Below are 22,587 nucleotides of genomic sequence, written 5' to 3' on the forward strand. Positions count from 1 at the left end.
TATACTATTAATAGGGAGATGGAAAAGTTTGGAGAAATCCAGGGCTAAGGCTTTCCTTATCTAACACAGCCATAGAAATTTTCTGACATCTGGAACCTTTGCCTTTGCTGGTGTACTCACATAATGCAGAAAATATCCAAAGGTCTTGATATTCACTTCCAGAAAGATTATTACTGCACCATGAACATCTATGTGGACTTTAAATTGCTGTTTCAGTTTAATCACAACGTTAAATATTTATGACACAGACTATTTCCTATAAATTACAATTGCCTTAGGAAATTACCTATAAATTAGAATTGCATGAGTGCTTTAAACAACCTACTTTTCAAAGTCGTTCCTTCAGTTTATTGTATGTGTGTTCTTTAACTTAGAATCCAGTGTTCTCTCTATCTGCCAAATTAATGAGCCAAGTTAGAGTTAATTTCTGTCAGAAAATAACGTTTGGCTCTATTTTTTTGAGTTACTGGTTGTTTCCATACATACTCCTGCCACTCTAATCTTACCTGTGCTTCCATATTGAGATGTCATTTGTAGCCCTGTCACATGGGGCTGTCTGAGTGAAATGAGGGGAGGCCTGTTTTTTCCCCTAATTATTCCAAGTGAGATATGCAATCTGAAGACAGCGCTGTTCGCGCCTCCATCATTGCCTTTGAGGTTATTACATCATATGAGGATTGCAGCTAGCATGGTAACTGCTATTCTTCCATAAGGTAGTGGAAGAACTCCTTAAAAATGGGAAGTAAGTTAGTAATGCTCAGAACGAGTGTTCTGAGAGACTTGGTATGGATCTGAAAAATGGATGAGTGGTTTCCACTGTGAAATTACATTGTGTGTTACAAAAGCGAATACTTCTTTGAAGATTGCTAGTCTATGAAATTAGGCTAGGAAATGTTCAGTTCTGGAGATGAATACTCCTGTTTTCTAACATTCTGGACTTAGGGAACAACAGGAATTGAGGGTGGATAAGATCTAAAGCCAAGGTGGACCAGTCCTATGCTTGTGAATTTAACTTATTCACGAGTGAACAAAAGTAAATAATTATGCAAAATAGTAAAGAAACATGTTTTAAAGGGCATATTTCCATATTTTGAATAATATGAGCAAGATTTAATATTATTGCTCTTATAGAATAAATATTTAAAGGAAAATAACCTATTTTTTGTCAGGGTGACCGTGGAGATCCCGGACCTGCTGGTCTACCAGGTTCTCAGGGTGCCCCTGGGACTCCTGGCCCTGTTGGTGCCCCTGGAGATGCGGGACAAAGAGGAGAACCAGTAAGAATGTTAACTTCACATTGACAGTTATATGATACTGATATACTATCCTGTAAATATGTGTATACGTGTTCAATCCTGATTATATTGTTAGTTGAGGACTCTAAGTAATGACAGAAAATTATGCATTAAAGTATATACTTAGTTTTAAAACAAATTTGCTTTTGAATTCTCAAGTCAAAGTTAGTATATCAAAGGATACCCAAAAAGAGGGAAAGAGAGGGCCCTGGTTGTGAAAAGAGTTGATCCAGCATTATAGGGGAATACCAGGACAGGGAAATGGGAAGGGGGTGATTGGGAAAAGGGTGGAGGGAAGAGGGCCTATGAGACCGATGGCGAGGGGAAAACCGGGAAAGGGGAAAGCATTCAGAATGTATACAAAGAATATAGAAAATAAAAAATGCTTTTGAACATGGATTTGATCCTGATATAGTTACTTTAATTATGTAAACAGGTTGTGATTTATAGGAACTATAATACATTTAAATCAATGTCATTTACAGAAAACTAAGGGGAACTTCATTTGGTCAAGCTAATACTTAAAGATCACTGTAATGTGTTACTGGAGTTAGTGCATTCTTACCTGATACAGAAACATTTGACAGACATCAATGTGTACATGATATTTATATCTGTTTATATTGAGATGTTACTCCTAGATTTATATTCCTGTGTATATTTATACTTTAAGATACTAAGTTTTATGAAATTTTTTCTAGGGTTCTCGAGGCCCTGTAGGACCACCTGGTCGAGCTGGAAAGCGTGGTTTGCCTGTAAGATCTGTTTTCTGAACAAATATATTTTTTCTTCGGTAAAATACACACCCAAAGGGAAAATATACTTAAGATTCATAAATAGCAGGGGTGGGGAATAAAGACTATTGGAAAACTACTGATTCCTAGGAGCCAGAGACTCTGTGAGATGGTAGTAGCTATATAGTGTGATAGTGTGGTAGCTAGCAGTGAGGAATATTCCGGAAAGTCAAAAGACAGATTTTGAAAGATTTTATTACAAAGAAATAATGTCGTTAACAGTGTGGTTTAAAGCTGCATTAAAAAAAATTACAAGAGAATTAAGTTTGAAACTGATATGGGGAAAACCAAGGGTCTCTGAGAGCAAGAACAGCTTTCTTGCTTGAGATAAACAGAAGCTAGGAGGGCCAGAGAGTATGGGATCCTGGGAAATCAAAGGTCCCCAATCCTTTCCCAGGCAGTTGCTTCCAACTTGGTGGCTATTGGTTATCCTGAGATACAAATACACCTATTTAGCCAGTTTCAGCAGTCCTAGCCCATCAGTTTATTTGCATATGTAAATTTAGCACTCCTAGAGGAAGCATGTAAAGTATAACTAATTTTAAATTTTAATTTCAGAGAAAATATTTAAAAATAATAATAAATATAACCATAAGGAGTAAAATTGCAGCAAATTGTAGTCTTAATTAATGTCCATGATTCACTATGACTAGGGACCACAAGGACCTCGAGGTGACAAGGGTGACAACGGAGACAGAGGTGACCGAGGTCAGAAAGGCCACAGAGGATTCACTGGCCTTCAGGGTCTTCCTGGACCACCTGTAAGTTATTTCTTAAGTGCTGTCCTTTCCTGCATGAGAATATATTGATAAATTGACAGAAACATTTATGGAATAGATAGGTGTTTTATATATCATTTTAACTTTAAAATTATCATTATGGACAATTATATAGTTACCTAAATATAGCTACCTATTTATAAGCTAAAACATTGTGGGGAAGAAATAATGCAAAAAGCTACATGGCACTTTAACTACATAGCTCTCGTTGCTATTAGTCAGATGTTAAAGAAATCAATGGTTTTGTTCGGAGAGCTAATATTAGTGACAGCATACTTTTAAAGATAAAATACAGCACAATACAGATTTAGATGTTTTAGCAACACTTTCATTATTCGTTATCTGTAGGGTCCAAATGGTGAACAAGGAAGTGCTGGCATTCCTGGACCTTTTGGCCCAAGAGTAAGTAACAGAAACTATTAAGCTTCAGATGTGCATGACATACTGTTTTTTTCAATACAATATTTCTATTATTAAACATTTATTCGTTCATGTTATCTGATGTTGGCAGAAAATTTACAGGACAAACTTATCAAGTATTATGAATAGAAATATCCTGATGTATGGCATATTTCATGTCTTAAAATCTATTGCCTAGGTTTTACATGTGTTTCTATTCAACTTCATATTTATGGTTAAGTTTTCACTAAATGAAACTTCTTTGAGATGATTGGACTGCTTATGAAGCAGAATAAATTTTGAAGATAGACATTTTTCCTTTAATTGTGATAAATCCCTAGAAGCTTATTAAAAGAAAATTTTGAAGCAAATCATAGTAGAGAACCAATACTTGAGGCTTTTAGAAATTCTAAATTCATATATATGCTGCTTCTTATAAGTCATTGGTGTCCGAAGACTATTCACACAAATACTTGGGGAAATAAATAAAAAATTAGAAAGATTAACTAGCAAAACAAATCTGTTATATTTAAGTACTAAGTAAATAGACTTAAAGTGAAAATAATATTAGGGAAAGTGCTATGGTTTGATGTGGTTAGTTGGTGTAAGTACTGGTTTCAACCATAGCAAACACTCAGTTTACATCATTTCCCACTAAATCCACTGAATTTTCAACTAAGTTTATTAACTATTTGATGAAACAGTTGCTACCAATGAAAGTTGGTGACTAGCTTGTCAGCATTTTGACCTTCTTTTGGTCCTTTACCCACAATTAGTGATGGACAGTTTACACACAGTGAAATTGTAAATATAACAAAATGCTGAAAGGTGACTTATTAGTTATTAAGACTAGAATCTTAGCAATCAGGGCAATTAATCCATCTCTATAACTGTTCTTTTTCTTTTATTAGAAAGACATTATCCAGTCTTTCTTCTAAAACACATTTTTTTGTGTTCTGACAGGGTCCTCCAGGACCAGTAGGTCCTTCAGGAAAAGAAGGAAACCCTGGGCCTCTTGGACCAATTGGACCTCCTGGTGTGCGGGGCAGTGTAGGAGAAGCAGGACCAGAGGTAAGGTCAAAAGTGTTTGCATGGAAGATGCTTTTGCCAAAATGGAGTCTATCCAAAAGCAACTGTGGAACCTTGCCAACAAGAGTTTTAAGAGACTCTTATATAAACCTAGAAGCCACAACGAGGTTATCTACTTAAGTAATTATTTCAAGTCTTTTAATGCATGGTATTTGGAGCATATAAAATGAGAATTCAAGATACCAGGCCCTTGAATTGATATTACACTGTGGTTAAATATCAATCTATAATTGCATTCTTATCAAAGTTTGATAATCATTGCATTGTCTGAAGTTACAATAGTCTTAGTTTGCTTTCCTGTTGCTGTTAAGAACTCTGACAAAATCAAGTTAAGAAAGGGTTTATTTACATCGTAGTTCATGGCACAGTCCTGCATGGCAGGGATGCCAGGGCAACAGGAGCTTGAAACAAAATCTCAAAATGAGTTTGAAAGTTTTCTTCCACAACATGACATTTAAGGTTTCAATTTTCAGTTTTCAATTAAAAATCTAATTGTATTTAGTTTAAGATAATATCAAACACTTAAACCCTGTTTGTTAGTCTCTGTCCTCAGCATCTATTGACACACAGCCCTACTCTGTACATTTAAAGCTTGTCTGATACGTCTTTGATTTTATTTATCTGACCTTACCATCATAGTCTTTATTTTCTCAGTGACAGTGCCATTGAATATTTGAATATTTATTATTTATTATGTGGCTATAGAGGCTCATTCTTCTTATAGCCAAGAAAGTTTCAGTTTTAGTACTTCAGTTTGACTTGTGTGGCACTTGTTTTACTTTCGTATATGCCTCTGTGGTCTTACAGAGATGGAACTCTTCCTTTCAGATTACTGTAGGATGTGTAAAATTCTGATGATCTCCCAGAAAATCAATTATCTATCTATCTATCTATCTATCTATCTATCTATCTATCTATCTATCCATCATCTGTCTTTCTCCTTGTCATCAGTCTTTTGAGAATCAGAAAGCACTGGCACAGAGGTTTGAACGCCTTCCCTGAAGCCTCGGTTGAGTGGCAGAGTTAGTACTAACACTTCAGCCTCTGACACTAAGGGTTGTGCTCTTTACCTGAGGTGTGTCTCTTCAGTTGTGACTTGGCTCTTTCAAGACTCTTGAGACCTTCCACTGAAATTCAGAGGAATTAATGGAGAGTACTCAGCTTGTAATCTTTGCCCCCGTTTTGGGTTTATCTGAGTGGTCACATTCTATCAGTTCTCCCCTGAAAAGAGAAGAACAGGAGATACTTTTAAGACTATAAAAAGGATAATGGAAAACTTTCCTTGGCTTTATTCAGAACAGAGAATTTTTACATTTATCATAATTCAAATACATACAACAAAGCCTCCTGTGTTTTTTCTTGATTTGAACAAACCAACAAGTTCTCTACTGTGGGTCTTGTGGTTATTATCCTGGTATTTAGATGCAGATATGTAGAACAGACTCTCACATACTGGCATTTTTTTCTGCCTTCTGCCCATAGCTCTGTTAAAAAATTCCAGTTGTATCTTGCTCAAAATTGTTTTGAAAAGAATGTAACTCTGAAAATGCTTCACATGAAATACATTATATCTTCAAAGAAGACATCAAAGCAAAGAGTTTGGCTTTAAGCTTTGTTTATCTCAGAGCCTGACTGGTAGATACTTTCCTTGAAAAGCAGTTCCACATCACTTCTCATTTTGCAATGTTATCACTTGACAGGCTAGCCCTGCCCGTTTAAGAAGCATGAATCACACTTCTTCAGTACTGACTTATTCTTGTGCCAAGTTGTAACTGTCCCCCACACAGCGTAGTAGCAATTTAGTAAAAAAAGAAAAAAATGCTATTAAATGTCTTCTCAATTTTTTTTAATTAGGGCCCTCCTGGTGAACCTGGGCCTCCTGGGCCTCCAGGTCCTCCTGGCCATCTTACTGCTGCTCTTGGTGATATCATGGGACACTATGATGAGAACATGCCAGATCCACTTCCAGAGTTTACAGAAGACCAGGCAGCTCCAGATGACACAAACAAAACTGACCCTGTGGTCCATCTTACCCTGAAGTCTCTCAGTAGTCAGATTGAAACCATGCGTAGCCCTGACGGTTCCAAGAAGCACCCAGCCCGCACTTGTGATGATTTAAAGCTTTGCCATCCTACAAAGCAGAGCGGTGAGTAGACAGGGGCCTGATGCAGTAAAACATGGCGCTTGCCTTGAGTTATTCTCAACTGCTTCCTAAAATGTATTTTTAACTTTATAATTAATGATAGACACAAAGATAAATTGTTGAGCATTTATCTAGAACTTAGAGTTTTGTTGTTGGGTCGATTACATGAAAAGATGATAGATAGCATATATAATAAATGCCACATCATATCAAAAAAGCAAGTTTGAGGAAATGGCACCATCCATGTATATAATTCTTGCTGATGCATAATTAAAGATACTTCCTTACCTACATCATCATTCAAAGTTTTACTTAGGTAAATCATTGAGAGGCCAGTAAAGAACATGGTTCCCTGATTGATTTGTGTATGGAATCGATGTATTGCGCTTGAATGACCTGCCAATCCTTTACTATCCTGCCTGGCAGGGTCATGTGTAGTGAGCTTTTATGGCAGTTTGGAATGGAATAGTGTTTCTGCCTAAGTTCTACGGCAGTTTTCTTAGTTTTCCTTCTTCAATAATTTTAAATGAATTAGACCAGAAAAGGGTACTCTAAGAGCATCTGAATAAGTTGGGAAATACCAGGGTTTCAGTTAACTTTGTACTTTGACATCAACACAGACAACTAAAAATGTTCTATCTAAAGAATACTCTTGTACTATTTATATCTCACCACTTTCCTTCCATTTTATGTGAAATTTTATTTTGTATTTATGTGTAATAGTATTTGCATGTATATAGATCTCTATAAACAAATGTGAATAAATACATTTGTTTGTATATTTATGTAATTATAGATCAAACATAAAAGGCACTATCTTGGTTTAAAAATCACTTGGATGTTTTGAGTCTTAAGTTCATGATTTGTAAAAGTGCTTTTGAACAGCAGTTAGCATGAAGAAGGACCTCAGGGCTTAATTACATTTTCCCCTATGTATATATGTGAGTGTCTACATGCATGTGTATTTGTGTGTCACATGTATGTGGCTGTATGTGAAAACATGTGGAGATGGTTGACATGAGATGTCTTCTTTAATTACTGTATATCTTATAATGTAAGATGGGGTTTTTAGCTGAGTCCACAGTTTACCTTTTTAGCTAGTCTAGCAAGTTGGCTCACTCTAGGGATCTCCTGTTCCCATAATTCCACATGCTGAGATTGCAAGAGGGCCACGATACCCAACTAGCCTTTGTAAACATTTTGGGGATCCAAACTCAAGTCTTCATGCTGACATGGAAACACTTCACTTGCTAAGCCTTCTTCCAAGACCCTTACTAATTATATTTTGAATACAGGACCAAATCTCTGCTGATTATTTTAGAGACTCACAATCATATTTGAGATAATCTTTACTCAGCACATATTTCTATCTTGGAAAATAGGTGAATATTGGATTGATCCTAACCAGGGATCAGCTGAAGATGCAATCAAAGTTTACTGCAATATGGAAACAGGAGAGACATGTATTTCAGCAAACCCAGCCAGTGTTCCCCGTAAAACTTGGTGGGCCAGCAAATCCCTGGACAATAAGCCTGTGTGGTATGGTCTTGACATGAATAGAGGATCTCAGGTGATTTAATATGTTTACCCAGAATTTTATTTTTAATTTTTGTTATTTATTATGTTTTCATACTTATTAAAATGATGCTATTATTGTTTGACTATATTAAATATATTATGATTACTTTTAAGTGATATGTTCTCATTAGATATCATTGCAAAACCATTGCCTAAACAAGTTTTACCATGATGTAACTCATACAAGCATATAATTAATTTTTTGTTTTAGTAGAATTAAATACTTTTTAATATTAGTTCCCTTATTACATGTTGCTGACTATGGAGGACAGTGGGAAGTGGTCTTGTCTCAACTCCAGGAGAGTTGGGTCACAATTAAAATTTAAAAAACTACTAAACCTTTTAAAACCCTTTTGCTACTTTAACTTAAAGGCGATGAAGCTGACCTCCTCATCACTATTAATGTTAGTGGTTAGTATAGTATCTGAAAAATATACATATTAGATACATTATTGAATAATGAAATCCTTTGAAACCTGTGAAGTATTTAAGCCATTATTTTAATTAGGTGAATATATGACAAATTTTCTGAATTCCTGTCTACATAATATTTCTATTATGGTCTAATTGGTTCAGAGTTTCATCAGATCTTAGTTGTCCTATTATAATATGAATATTTCATTCCAGCTTTCACCCTCTGCCTCTAACCTTGACGCAGTCAACATATTATGGAAGTGTTATAATTCTGTATATGATAAGTTACAATCTACTATCATTTAGTGAAAATTTAATTTAACATATCATAAATGGCTGAATTTAAATATAAATGGCTGAAATGTGCTTTAACCAAAATAATACTGAGACCACAATGAGACTATTGGAAACAGTACTGAAAGCTGAAAATGAATAGGGAAGAGTCAGTTGGGAATGAGTTTTGATAACTTGTGCTATAGAAAATAGTGTTTCTGACATATATGTAATTATTGAGTAAAATGGATTTATACCTATACTTAATTTATATTTTTATTCTAATTAGTGATAAACTTGAGTTGTATTTATTAAGTATAATATATATATATTATATATATGTTTATATATATAATTATATATATAATTAAAGCAGATTTAAAAGTATTTAACCTTTCTCTTGGAAATTAAAATCTTTTAGCTTTTCACCTCTTGAGGTCATAAGGACACAGGTACTTATGACTTTGGATAGATATTTGAAAATATTTTCCTTTTAATAAATAAAATAGTTTATTATATGGACATCAAGAAATGTTCTTTAAAGCTGATTTACCTTTAGTCTGATGACTATAGTTAGTCATCTATTGATCTATCTGGAATCAGCTCTTTGCATGGTATGATGAACCCCTTTAGTATGTCATGTTACATAAATTTCTTTCATTTCTCTAGTTCACATATGGAGATTACCAGTCCCCTAACACAGCTATTACTCAAATGACCTTTTTGCGCCTTTTATCAAAAGAAGCCTCCCAGAACCTTACTTACATCTGTAAGAACACTGTTGGATATATGGATGATCAAGCTAAAAACCTCAAGAAAGCTGTGGTTCTTAAAGGGTCAAATGACTTAGAAATAAAAGGAGAAGGAAACCTCAGATTCAGATACACAGTTCTTCAAGACACCTGCTCTGTAAGTGCATTTTGGACTGTGCTTCTCTCTCTCTTAAGCAAGGTTAGGTTCCGACTCACTTTCAATCATAAGCTTTAAGAGGTCTGAAAAAGAGAATCATTGATTTGTACTTCTCCTTTCTGCCACACACATTGGTTCATACTTACCAGAGCTGAACATTCACTGCTTTTGAATTTTAAAAGGTTAGGTGGAGTAGCACCCTTATAGAAGCCAGGGAGGAGGGATAGGATAGGGGGTTTCTGGAGGGGAAACTGGGAAAGGGTAGAACATTTGAAATACAAATAAATAAAATATCCAATAAAAAAGGTTACATTGCACACACACCTAGGGTGGGGGTGTTCCTGTGTAACTTCTTGGATATATAGACTATTTATCCATTGTCCTCTTGAATTTCAGAAGCGAAATGGAAATATAGGCAAGACTGTCTTTGAATACAGAACACAGAATGTGGCCCGCTTGCCCATCATAGATGTTGGTCCTGTGGATATTGGCAATGCAGACCAGGAATTTGGCCTTGAGATTGGGCCAGTTTGTTTCATGTAACAGAAGCCCAGAAGTATCGACCATGAGCACGACCATCAATGACCACCGCCAGAACTGTGACTGTTTGAAGTTCATCCTGAGACTCTTGAAGTAATGGCTGGTCCTGCATCAGCTTTGTACATACAATCTGAAGTGCCTGACCACCTTATCCTTCAGAATATTTATTTTACTTACAATCCTCAAATTTAGTTGACTTAATTTTTTTCAATATGGCAGTTAGATTAAAACAATCAACGACAATGACCATCTTTACAAAAAGTAAACTGATTAAAAATAAATATGTTTTCATCAACTCATTTCACTGTAATGAATAAGTTGCTTAGTATTTATGAGAAAATTCTTCTTTCTAGCAGGTAGCTTACATGATGGGGTATGTAAAGCCTCAGCACATGTTGTTTTGCTTGGCTTCAGTCTGAAAAGAAGAGAATAATGCCCCCTGTGTCCTCTTATTGCCATATCATCAGTCTAATGAACACACCCATGCATGTCTTAATATTATACTAACATTATAGAAAAAGTTTAAGGTGAATATAATATAACAGTTTCCACTGTCTTAAATGATATCTTTAAATAACATAGTCATTGACTTTTAGGAGGAAAAAAAATCCATGAAATTTCTTCAGCCTTACAATTTATTTTGCAAAGACTGATACACAGTTTTTTCCTCATTCAAATTTAAGAGTAACATTTTTCTTTTTGATGTAATCTTTCAATACAGATAGAAGTTATATTTGGGGTTTCTTATATAAGAAGATATTAGATGAAAAAAGAACAATTACCCACACAATTTTCTAACCCATATGCCTAGTAATGAATGTTGAGACTCCCCCACAGGCACAGTCTCATTTTTCTGAAGCTCATCATAAAGAAAAGAACTAGAAACCCAGAGTTGTAATGATTAATCAAATAAAATGTGAGGATTGGAATTAGAACTTTTGAAAGAAAATATGACCCAACATTTCTTAGCATGAGCTACCTCATCTCTACAAGCTGGGATAGATTTCATATTCTTGTTTATTCTTTAGGTATTGAAAGGTGCTATGCTTCTGTTGTTATTCCAAGACTGGAGATAGGCAGGGCTAAAATATTATTACTTTTCTTTTAGTGATGGTGCTAAAATCATTTCTATAAAATTCTTTAAAGATAAAGATTGTTTCATCAATGCCATTTGTAAACACAGAACTGTTAACAACCCATTTTTGAGAGACAGATCATTATTCCAGGGTCTTTAACTGTTCCTCTCATACTGTATTTAGAATGTTGTGTAATACTTGCATGTGCCTTAACCCAGGACACATAGGTCCCCTTGTATCTCAAGATTTTTTTCTTAATTGCAGTTGTTCGCTCCATTGTTGTTTCTTACTTAAAAATAAATAATCCGGGCCATTCCAAAGGACAAGCCACACACAGAACTTTGATCATGTATCTCTGCAAAGCATTGAATTAAATGCATGCTCCTGTCATGTCCGTCATTCTCAGTTTGTTGAATCCTTTGAATATATTAGACCCTTTTAGTTTCCAATAGTGAAAACTAAGATCTCCTGGTAGTTTTTGTTCACAATTTAGTAGAAGATACAGTAAGTACCCACCATAATGTCTGCACTGGCTTACAAAATAAACCTATCTGTAACATTGCCTGCAAAGGCATGTTGACATCAATGAAGACAATCTATGCCTTAGAAAACTCAGGCTAGTGACTGCTAAAAAGTAAAGGAAATGGAAAATCCACGATTGAATAAACTAACAATAAAACATGCATCAGTGTGTATCAAGTATGTAATTAGCCTGAACAGTAGCAGAGGTTTATTTTCGATGTATGTTTCACAGCTTCATTTTTTTCTAATTTGAGAGCCATATTTTGAATTCAACTCTATAACTAAGGATATTTGTACATTTTCTTGGAATTTCTTACATACAAATTTTAGAGGTTGTCCAGGTTTATATAGGTAGTCCAAAAACATATGTTTATTTGCATTAAATGAAAATACTAACAGTTTCTACTCATAAAAATGTTGGCTCTGACCTAAAGGCCAGGGATGCTTCTAGAATCCCTGATATTTGAGCAAAGCCTCAGATCTTACCCTGTGTTCCAGGTACACAGCTCTCCGCATTGCAGTGGGTTTCTTTTCCTGTATGACCTAGAGGTAGCTTAGATGCTAGATGATCAAAAGCAAATCAATATACATCTGGGAGGACAGTGATACCATGTTATTAAAATAGAAATAAATACTCTTGCAAATTAGTTTAAATGCAGTAAAAAGAAGCAAAGATGGAAGAGAAAGCAATAGCGAGGATAAAACATCACTAGTTCATTATGCAATTTGATAAATGCTGGCTGTGTTTATTGCAATTTGTTCCAATTTTAAAAAGATTTAATTTTATAAATCACAAACATCATCCTCTCCCCTTATAGACTTGTTTCAGTTAGTGTTTTGATTAGTGTGATACAACACTATGACCAAAATCAGCTTGGGGAGGAAAGGGTTTAATTTGCTTACACTTCCTCATTATATTCCATTATCAAAGGAAGATAGGGCCAGAACTGAAGCAGGGCAGGAACCTGGATGCAGGAGCTGATGAAGAGGCCATGGAAGAGTGCTGGCTTGTTCCTCATGGCTTGCTCTGCTTGCCCAATGATAGCCTAGTTACCAAAGGCTTGGCTCTCCCACATCGATCATTAACCATGAAAATGCCCTATAGATTTGTCTACAGGTCTATCCTATGGAGGCATTGTCTCAATTAAGATGCTTTCTTTCCGAGTGACTCCATCTTGAATCAAGTTGAGAAAACACTACTTAGCCCAGGTTTAATAAGAAAATACAAAAAACAAAGAACTATCACACATATGAAATGCCATCCTACTATATCTCAAAAGACCTTATTTTCTTTTTGAAATCATAAATGCTTCAAGAGGCATCAAGAAAAAGTATTAAAAGTTGATTTTGGAGAAAAAGACTAACAGTGGCATTATAGGCTGCAAGGCAAAATCTATAAAACACGGGGCATACCAGTCACGTAATTTTCTTTCTTTTGAAAATCGAAATGGCTACTCCAATCAAAAGAAACTTCTTACCCTCCTTTGTCAGTGAGGCATTTCCCTAGCTGCTTAAGAGCGTCTATGCCCCAGGGGACAATATTTTCTTAATGCTAGTTCTCACACCTGATTCTATACATGCCCATGCCCTTAGCCATCATCTAGATAGCAGCTTTGAACATAGTTTAGTATTTTTTAAATTTTTTTTTAAAATTTTATTTGTTATATGTAAGTACACTATAGCTGTTGTCGGACACTCCAGAAGAAGGAATCAGATCTTGTTAACAGATGGTGGTGAGATACCATGTGGTTGGTGGGATTTGAACTCAGGACCTTTGGAAGAGCAGTCAGTGCTCTTAACTGCTTAGCCATCTCTCTCCAGACACCTAAGTGGGCTCTTTGGAGCTTGAGAAGTACCCAGTTGGCATCCTTTATGTTTCAGAGGGCTTTCCAGTCTCTCTTCCTAACAAGCTTCCTCCCCTCACCATAATTCAGATTATATATATTCCTATCTTATGAATTTTCTTAACACTCTACTTTTTCTTTATGAAAAAACTATGATGTTTTGAATTATTTTATTAGTATGATAACATACTCATAAACATAATTCTCTTGATATTTTTGCCAAATCACCACATAGTCATTAAATGAATGATGAAAATATGATACTATGCATATGCAAAGTATACACAGGGAATATTCATGCTTAATTCTTGTATTTTTAATTGGCTATTTTATTTATTTACATTTCAAATGTATGTCCTTTCCCGGTTTCCCCTCAGCAAACTCCCTTCTTATCCCCCCTGCCCATGCTTCTGTGAGGGTGCTCCCTTACCCACCTACCCACTCCCACCTCACTGCCCTGGTATTCCCCTACACTGGGGCATTGAGACTTCACAGAACCAAGGGCCTCTCTTCCCATTGATGCCAGATAAGACTGTCCTCTGCTACATATGAAGCTGTAGCCATGGGTCCCTCCATGAATATGCTTTGGTGGGTTTGGCTCCTGAGAGCTCTGGGACGTCTAGATGGTTGATATTGTTGTTCTTCCTATGGGGTTGCAAACACCTTCAGCTACTTCAGTCCTTTCCCCAAGTGCTTCATTGGGGTCTCCATGCACAGTCCAGTGGTTGGCTTAAAGCATCCACCTCTGTATTTCTCAGGCTCTGGCAGAGCCTCTCCAGAGACAGCTATATCAGGCTCCGGTCAGCAAGCACTTCTCGGCGTCCGCAATAGTGTCTGGGTTTGGTGTCTGTTTATAGGATAGATCCCCAGGTGGAACAGCTTCTGGACAGCTTTTCCTTCAGTCTCTACTCCATACTTTGTTCCCATATTTCCTTTAGATAGGAGCAATTCTGGGTTAAAATTTTGGAGATGAAATCAGGTACCTTGCCTAACCTCTGCATATGGTCTCTACAGGTTCTCTCTCCCCTTAGTTGGGCATTTCAGCTAGTCTCATCCCCTTTGGGTCCTGGGTGCCTCTTGCTTTCCTAGTACTGGAGATTTTCTGGTGGCTACACCTAGTTTCCTATCCCCCATTGCTACACACTTCTGTTCAATTTCCTGACTCTGTATATCATCTTGTCTCCTCCTCCCATACCTGATCCTTTCCCCCTTTTCCTCTCTCCCTTCTCTCTTCCTCCAAAGTTCCTCCCACCCTCTACCTACTGTATTTTGTTCCCCCTTCTAAGAATGACTGAAGCACCCACACTTTGGTCTTCCTTCTTCTTGAGCTTCATATGGCCTGTGAATTTTATCATGGGTATTTCGAGCTTTTTGCCCAATATCCGCTTATCAATGAGCAGATACCATGCGTGTTCTTTTGTGACTGTGTTACCTCACATAGGGCGATATTTTATAGTTTCATCCATTTGCCTGCAAATTTCATGAAGAATTCATGTATTAGTTATGCATATATCATCATTAATGATTATATTCGGCTTAGCATATAGAATATGTAATAGTAAAAACTATGTTTGTCTTTAGTGATACTGTCATACAAATTATTTCTGGTAGTTAATGGAACAAAACAGAAATGTTAGACTGAGCTACAGAAAATAAAACTAATAATGATAACAACATTTTTACCCACAAGGAAATTAGCACTTGAAAAATATAATATTTTTCTAAATTAATAGATGAATTCGGTCATTAGGGGCTCTTCAAAAGATGAAATGAGACAAGACCATGCACAAGTCCTTGTAATAAAAAGTAGGGAAGAAAATAATGAATTTAGGTGAGAAACTGGCATTATCAAATATTAAATAATTATACAAGTTAATTGTCATGGGAAAAATAGAATAAATCTATATTACTGGCTAGAATTTATCATAACAAAACTAGCTTGAGTGTCTGACTCGGCATTTACCCTTTGAGGGCACACCTCTTTTTTTAATATTGTAATATAACAGATTCAAAATAGATAGTTTATTACAATTATAAAAATATCTATTGCATAAGAATTATTGAGTAGGATAATGTTCAAACTAGCAAACAACACTGTAATAAATATGACACAAAAGATTGAATAATGTTTATTTGAAAAGAAGAAATAGATATTTAGGATATGTAAAGTCCTTTGTGGGTGATTTATAGAGCCATTGAACTTGTTGGAGATAAATGACTTCATAGAAAATAAAATCAGAGGAAATAACACTGAATTCTATTAGAATTTTCACAATTTGTGTCTGGCAGTATTGATGTACTTGATACCAGAGTAAGAGAAATTCTCAGAAACACTTTCTGTCTCTTTTGTCCATTTGGTTGTTGACATTATAAAATTATCCTCTCAACATATTTTATCTAGAATTTACAAAAATGTGAGAAGATTCATGGTGAAAGTGAGCTATGAATGGGGCAGGGAGTTGAATAAATTAAAGTAGCCTCTGGGAATATTGATTTTATTTGGTTTCAAGTATCTTGATTCATGATCTGAAAAAACTATCATAAAAGCACATACATAAAATATAGTGAAACTTAAGATCTCACATGACAAAAATCACTGAGAAATAATGACAGACTGATGGACACTAACCCAAGGAACAGTTGATCCTACTTGGTTTTCATCTGTGTTTCCCGACACATATTGGTACCTTTGCTTTGGATTATAAACTGATTTACCATCTGATATCACAGGAAGTGACTCTATTCTTTCTATACATTGGCAAAACTATACAACATATCACTCACTATATTGTATAAATTTATGGAACTGTTTATTTGCATGGAATTATAGGCATCACTCAGAAACAGACTGGGGTGTGAAATGGAATACAGGAAAGAGAACAAGGAAATTGCTTTAAAATTGAATCTTGGAGGATAAAGAGTGATAAATAATTGTGGGTTAAAGGGGGGGAGGACCCGCATCCCACCCAGACCTTGGGTCACTGGGCAAGGCAGAAGCTGATGGTTGGACTGTGCATATCCCCACAGAACCACCAGGCAGGTGTTGGGTTTTGAAAAGCTGCGGGGCAGTCTTTGGATGATTTTTCCCTCAGCTCCTGTTCCACACTTTCTCTCTGTATCTCCTTCTGTGCGTACTTTGTTTCCCCTTCTAAGAAGGATCAAAGTATCTATACTTTGTTCTTCTTAGGGATCCATCCCACATACAGTCACCAAACCCAGACACTATTGTGGATACCAACAAGTGCTTGGGGACAAGAGCCTGATATAGCTGTCTCCTGAGAGACTCTGCCAGTGCATGACAAATACAGAGGGAGACACTCTCAGGCAATCATTGAACTGAGCACAGGGTCTCCAATGGAAGAGCTAGAGAAAGGACCCAAGGAGCTGAAGGGGTTTGCAGCACCACAGGGGGAACAACAATATGAACTACCCATTATCCCCAGAGTTCCCAGGGACTAAACCACGAAGCAAAGAGTACACATGGAGGGACCCATGGCTCCAGATGCATATGTAGCAGAGGATGGATTCATTAAACATCAAAGGGAAGAGAGGCCCTTGGTCCTGAGAAGGCTAGATGCCCCGGAATAGAGGAATGCCAGGACAGGGAAGCGGGAGTGGTTGGATTGGTGAGCAGGGGGAGGGCAGATGGGTTAGGGGATTTTCGGGGGGGGGGTCGAGATCAGGAACGGGGACATTTGTAATGTAAACAAAGAATGTATTTAATAAAAAAAAAGAAAGAAAAGAAAATCCGAGAGACTCTGCTCTGGAGTGGGAAAGGCAGTCCTTGATGGGTTGTTCCAGGATCAGGCAGGGCAGAGCTTGTGGGTCCTTGGGCCTCACGGAGGATGACAGGCCCTCAGTCTTTTGACATTGCTGACACCTAGGGATGTTGTGGAAGAGCTGAAGAGTGTGGGCCTGTGGGGCTGGGCTCTGGCCTGGGGCCAAAGGAAAAGGGGCAGGGGAGAGCTCTGGCTGGGTCCTAGTGACTAGAGTGTCCTTGGCTTGGTCAGTGGATGGTTTGGGTTGCTAGAGGCCACAGCAGGGAATGCTGGGAGACCTAAACAGGAAATTAGAGGAAGCTCTTGGGTGGTAGTCCTGTTCAGTTGCTCCAGCACAGCAGGTCCAGATGAGAGGAGGCAGTTCATGGTTTTTGAGAGTTTTTGTAGAAAAGTAGAGAGAAAGAGAAAGAAGGTAGAGAAAAAGAGGCAGGCCATGGCCACAAGGAATAGAGAAAAGGGAATGGGGAGAGAGGGGAGCAAGGAGACTAGATGTGTGTGTGTGTGTGTGTGTGTGTGTGTGTGTGTGTGTGTGTGTGTGTGTGAGAATATGTGTGTGTGTGTGTGAGAGAGAGAGAGAGAGAGAGAGAGAGAGAGAGAGAGAGAGAGAGAGAGAGGGAGAGAGAAACGAAGAGAGAAAGGAGGGGGCAAACACTCCTTTTTATCACCCTTTTATAGTGGGCTGGACCTACCTTGCTATTGCCAGGTAACCATGGGGAGGAACATACCTGGCTATTGCCAGGTGATTGTGGGGTGGAGTCCAGACAGAATATTAGGGTCTTGGAGCATTGCCCAATGTGACTGATGGCCATAGGATTATGGAATTGAGGGTCTTGTGTCAGAAGCCTTGTGTCTGGAAACCAATGGGTCTGACCCTTGTAGAATATCTACTGGGTCTCCAGAGGTTAAGTCTCACTCAACCAAAACAGACTGCCTTTCACAGTTCCACGAATGATGAAGAAAGTATTGTAATATGAGAACAACATGGACAAAAATGCAAGGTCTGGTCTGTTTGGGAACCCCTTCTGGGTTGGCATGCCTGCAGATTGCATGCAAAGTTTGATGAAAAACAGAGAGGTAACAAAACGTATCCTAAATGATGTATCTGTAAAGCTGAAGATGTTGAAAATTATTTGGAAGGTGTTTTGAAGGACCTGATTCTTTCTCAGTTGAGAGTGCAATCACAGCCTCTAGAGGTCTTCCAAAGCAACTGAGGGAGCCCGTCCTTGGCCTTTGTGGATGGACCAAGCATGGTGAAAATATTACATGCACTTCATTCTCTACAAACAAAAGTTGAACAAGCAAAAAACACTAATCAAACATAAGACACTGGCTGCTTCTAAAAAAGTATAGTTCATACAGATTTGCATGTGAGAGAAGCCACCTCTGAAAAGTCCTCGGGAAGAATTTTTAATAGACAGAAACAATAAATGAAAAGTCAATGCCACTTCAGGTGGCAAAAGAGAACTATGTCTGAGAGATATTTAAGAAACAGAAGCAAGGAATCTTCTGAAAGGGAGGAGGTGAGGAGACAGGTCATTTCTGATTTAGGTAGCTGGCAGAATTGTGATAACATTTACTATATAAAAACAATAGGGAGGAGAGCTGTGTGTTGTGTCCCTTAGGCCAACTGGAGTTATATCAGAACTATGTTTAGAGAGTCACAACCAGACATCATGCAGATATCATGCAACACTCAGCCTTGCAACAGGATGTCTCCATCAATTTTTTCCTTGCAGGACTCAGGGAACCCTGTAGAAGAGGAGGCAGGTAGTATAAGAGCCAGAGGAAATGGAAGACACCAGGAAAACAAGGCCCTATGAATCTGCCTGGGAAAGAACTCACAGAGACTGAAACAGTGTGCAGAGGGCCGGCACTGGGCTGTACTAGATCCTGTGCCTGTATATTATGGTGCCACTTTAGTGTTTTTATTCAATACCTGATTCTTGTGCCTTCTCTTGGGTTCTTTTCTTTAGGTTTGTTTGGCCTGTTTCTAATGTGTTAGGTTTTGTTTGTTTGTTTGTTTGTTTGTTTGATTGATTGATTTTATTATCCAACTGAAGCCTGTTTGTTTTTTAATGAAAGACAGAAAAAGAGTGGATTCAAAATGCATCAGGGGACTGGGAGGAGTAGGAGGATGGGGAGTTGTAATCAGAATATATTATGTGAGAAAAGAATTTGTGAGTCCAGAATCAGTTTCTAATAAAAAGAAATGTAGAAAAAAAAAAGATAGGCAGACCACTGGATGTGAACAAATCATGCACAAAAGATTTAACTAGTAAGCAGTTGTCCAAGAGGAACAGATCACTGGGAAGGTTGCCCTTGAGGAGTTTAGAAGCGAGAAAAAATGAGAAGGGGGGAGACAGAGGAAGAAAAATATGTACATGTGTACTAATGATGTTATTTTTAGTTACAGAATCCTGAAACTTGACTTTTTCAAGGAAAGAGAACGATTTTAGAAATTATGTTACACATAAATTTGAGAATTGCTCTTTCTAACTCTATGAACTGAGTTGGGATTTTGATGGGTATTGCATTGAATCTGTATATTGTTTTTGGCAAAATGGCCATTTTAACTATATTAATCCTGCCAATCCATGAGCATGGAAGATTTTTCCATTTTCTGAAGTCTTCTTCCATTTCCTTTTTCAGAGACTTAAGTTCTTGTCATACAGATCTTTCACTTGTTTGGTCAGAGTCACACCAAGGTACTTTATATTGTTTGTGGCTATTGTGAAGGGTGTCATTTCCCTAATTTCTTTCTCAGCCTGCTTATCCTTTGAGTATAGGAAGGCTACTGATTTGCTGGAGTTGATTGTTATAACCTGTCACTTTGCTGAAGTTGTTTATCAACTGTAGGAGTTCTCTGGTGGAGTTTTTTTGGGTCACTTAGGTAGATAATCATATCATCTGCAAATAGTGATAGTTTGACTTCCTCCTTTCCAATTTGTATCCCTTTGACCTCCTTATGTTGTCTAATTGCCCTAGCTAGTACCTCAAATACAATATTGAAAAGACAAGGAGAGAGGGGGCAGCCTTGTCTAGTCCCTGATTTTAGTCGGATTGCTTCAAGTTTCTCTCCATCTAGGTTGATGTTATCTACCAGTTTGCTGTATATTGCTTTTACTATGTTTACGTATGGGCCTTGAAATCCTGTTCTTTCTAAGACTTTAAGCATGAAAGGATGCTGAATTTTGTCAAATGCTTTTTAAGCATCCAATGAAATGACCATGTGGTTTTTTTCTTTGAGTTTATGTATGTAGTGGATTGCATTGATGGATTTCTGTATATTCAACCATCCCTGCTTCCCTGGAATAAAGCCCACTTGATCATGGTGGAGGATTGTTTTGATGTGTTCTTGGATTCGGTTGGCAAGAATTTTATTGAGTATTTTTGCATTGATGTTCATAAGGGAAATTGGTCTGAAGTTCTCTTTCTTTGTTGGATCTTTGAGTGGTTTTGGTATCAGCGTAATTGTGGCTTCATAAGAGGAGTTGGGTAGTGTTCCTTCTGTTTCTATTTTGTGGAATAGTTTGAAGAGTATTGGTGTTAGGTCTTCTTTGAAGTTCTGATAGAATTCTGCACTGAAACCATCTGGTCCTGTGCTTTTTTTGGTTGGAAGACTTTCTATGACCCCTTCTATTTCTTTAGGGGTTATGGGACTGTTTAGATGATCTATTTGGTCCTGATTTAATTTTGGTATTTGGTATCTGTCTAGAAAATTGTCCATTTCCTCCAGATTCTCCAGTTGTGTTGAGTGTAGGCTTTTGTAGTAGGATCTGATGATTTTTTGAATTTCCTCAGTTTCATATCCCCCTTTCATTTCTAATTTTGTTAATTTTTGATACTGTCTCTGTGCCCTTTGGTAAGTCTGGCTAAGGGTTTATCTATCTTGTTGATTTTCTCAAAGAACCAGCTCCTGGATTTGTTGATTCTTTGTATGGTTCTCTTTGTTTCCACTTGATTGATAACAAAAAACCCAGGATAGCTAAAACTATTCTCAACAACAAAGGAAATTCTGGAGGAATCAGTATCTCTGACCTCAAGCAATACTACAGAGCTATAGTGTTAAAAACTGCATGGTATTGGTACAGTGACAGGCAGGAGGATCAATGGAATAGGATTGAAGATCCAGAAATGAACCCACACACCTATAGCCACTTGATCCTCGACAAAGTGCCTGAAAACATCCAGTGGAAAAAAAATAACCTTTTCAACAAATGGTGCTGGTTCAACTGGAGGTCAGTATGCAGAAGAATGCGAATCGATCCATCCTAATATCCTTTTACTAAGCTCAATTCCAAATGGATCAAGGACCTCCACATAAAGCGAGACACTCTGAAGCTAATAGAAAAGAAACTAGGGAAGACCCTTGAGGACATTGGTACAGGGGGAAAGTTCCTGAACAGAACACCAATAGCTTCTGCTCTAAGATCAAGAATTGACAAATGGGACCTCATAAAATTACAGAGTTTCTGTAAGGCAAAGGACACCATCAAAAGGACAAATCGGCCACCAACAAATTGGGAAAAGATCTTCACCAACCCTCCATCTGACAGAGGGCTAATATCCAATATATATGAAGAACTCAAGAAGTTAGACCCCAGAAAACCAGATAACACTATTAAAAAATGGGGTATAGAGCTAAACAAAGAATTTTGACCTGAAGAACTTCAGATAGCTGAGAAACATCTTAAAAAATGCTCAACCTCATTTGTCATTAGGGAAATGCAAATCAGAACAATCCTGAGATTTCACCTTACACCAGTCAGAATGGCTAACATTAAAAACCCAGGAGGCAGCCGGTGTTGGCCTGGATGTGGAGAAAGAGGAACACTCCTCCACTGCTGGTAGGGTTGCAAATTGGTACAACCACTCTGGAAATCAGTCTGGCAGTTCCTCAAAAACTGGGCATGTTACTTCCGGATGACCCTGCTATACCACTCCTGAGAATATACCCAGAAGATTCCCCAGCATGTAATAAGGATATGTGCTCCACTATGTTCATAGCAGCCCTATTTATAATAGCCAGAAGCTGGACAGAACCCAGGTATCCCTCAACGGAGGAGTGAATACAAAAAATGTGGTATATATACACAATGGAGTACTATTCAGCCATTAGAAACAATGAATTCATGAAATTCTTAGACAAATGG

The 22,587-nt window shown here is 37.4% G+C and overlaps 1 protein-coding gene across 1 annotated transcript in view; it reads left to right on the forward strand.

The window, feature by feature from the left end:
* Col5a2 (collagen type V alpha 2 chain) overlaps positions 1–11,679 on the forward strand; it is a 137,458-nt gene extending 125,779 nt beyond the window's left edge. The window contains exons 46-54 of the mRNA XM_052192725.1: positions 1,170–1,277; positions 1,997–2,050; positions 2,743–2,850; positions 3,217–3,270; positions 4,231–4,338; positions 6,211–6,502; positions 7,882–8,069; positions 9,434–9,673; positions 10,070–11,679. Coding sequence (XP_052048685.1) covers positions 1,170–1,277; positions 1,997–2,050; positions 2,743–2,850; positions 3,217–3,270; positions 4,231–4,338; positions 6,211–6,502; positions 7,882–8,069; positions 9,434–9,673; positions 10,070–10,216 — 1,299 coding nt within the window. The 3' untranslated portion in view covers positions 10,217–11,679. The remainder of the gene's footprint in view (positions 1–1,169; positions 1,278–1,996; positions 2,051–2,742; positions 2,851–3,216; positions 3,271–4,230; positions 4,339–6,210; positions 6,503–7,881; positions 8,070–9,433; positions 9,674–10,069) is intronic.
* The last annotated feature ends 10,908 nt before the right edge of the window (positions 11,680–22,587 follow it).

The sequence above is a fragment of the Apodemus sylvaticus genome, chromosome 9, assembly GCF_947179515.1.
Source record: "Apodemus sylvaticus chromosome 9, mApoSyl1.1, whole genome shotgun sequence".
NCBI classification, from domain to species: Eukaryota; Metazoa; Chordata; class Mammalia; order Rodentia; family Muridae; genus Apodemus; species Apodemus sylvaticus.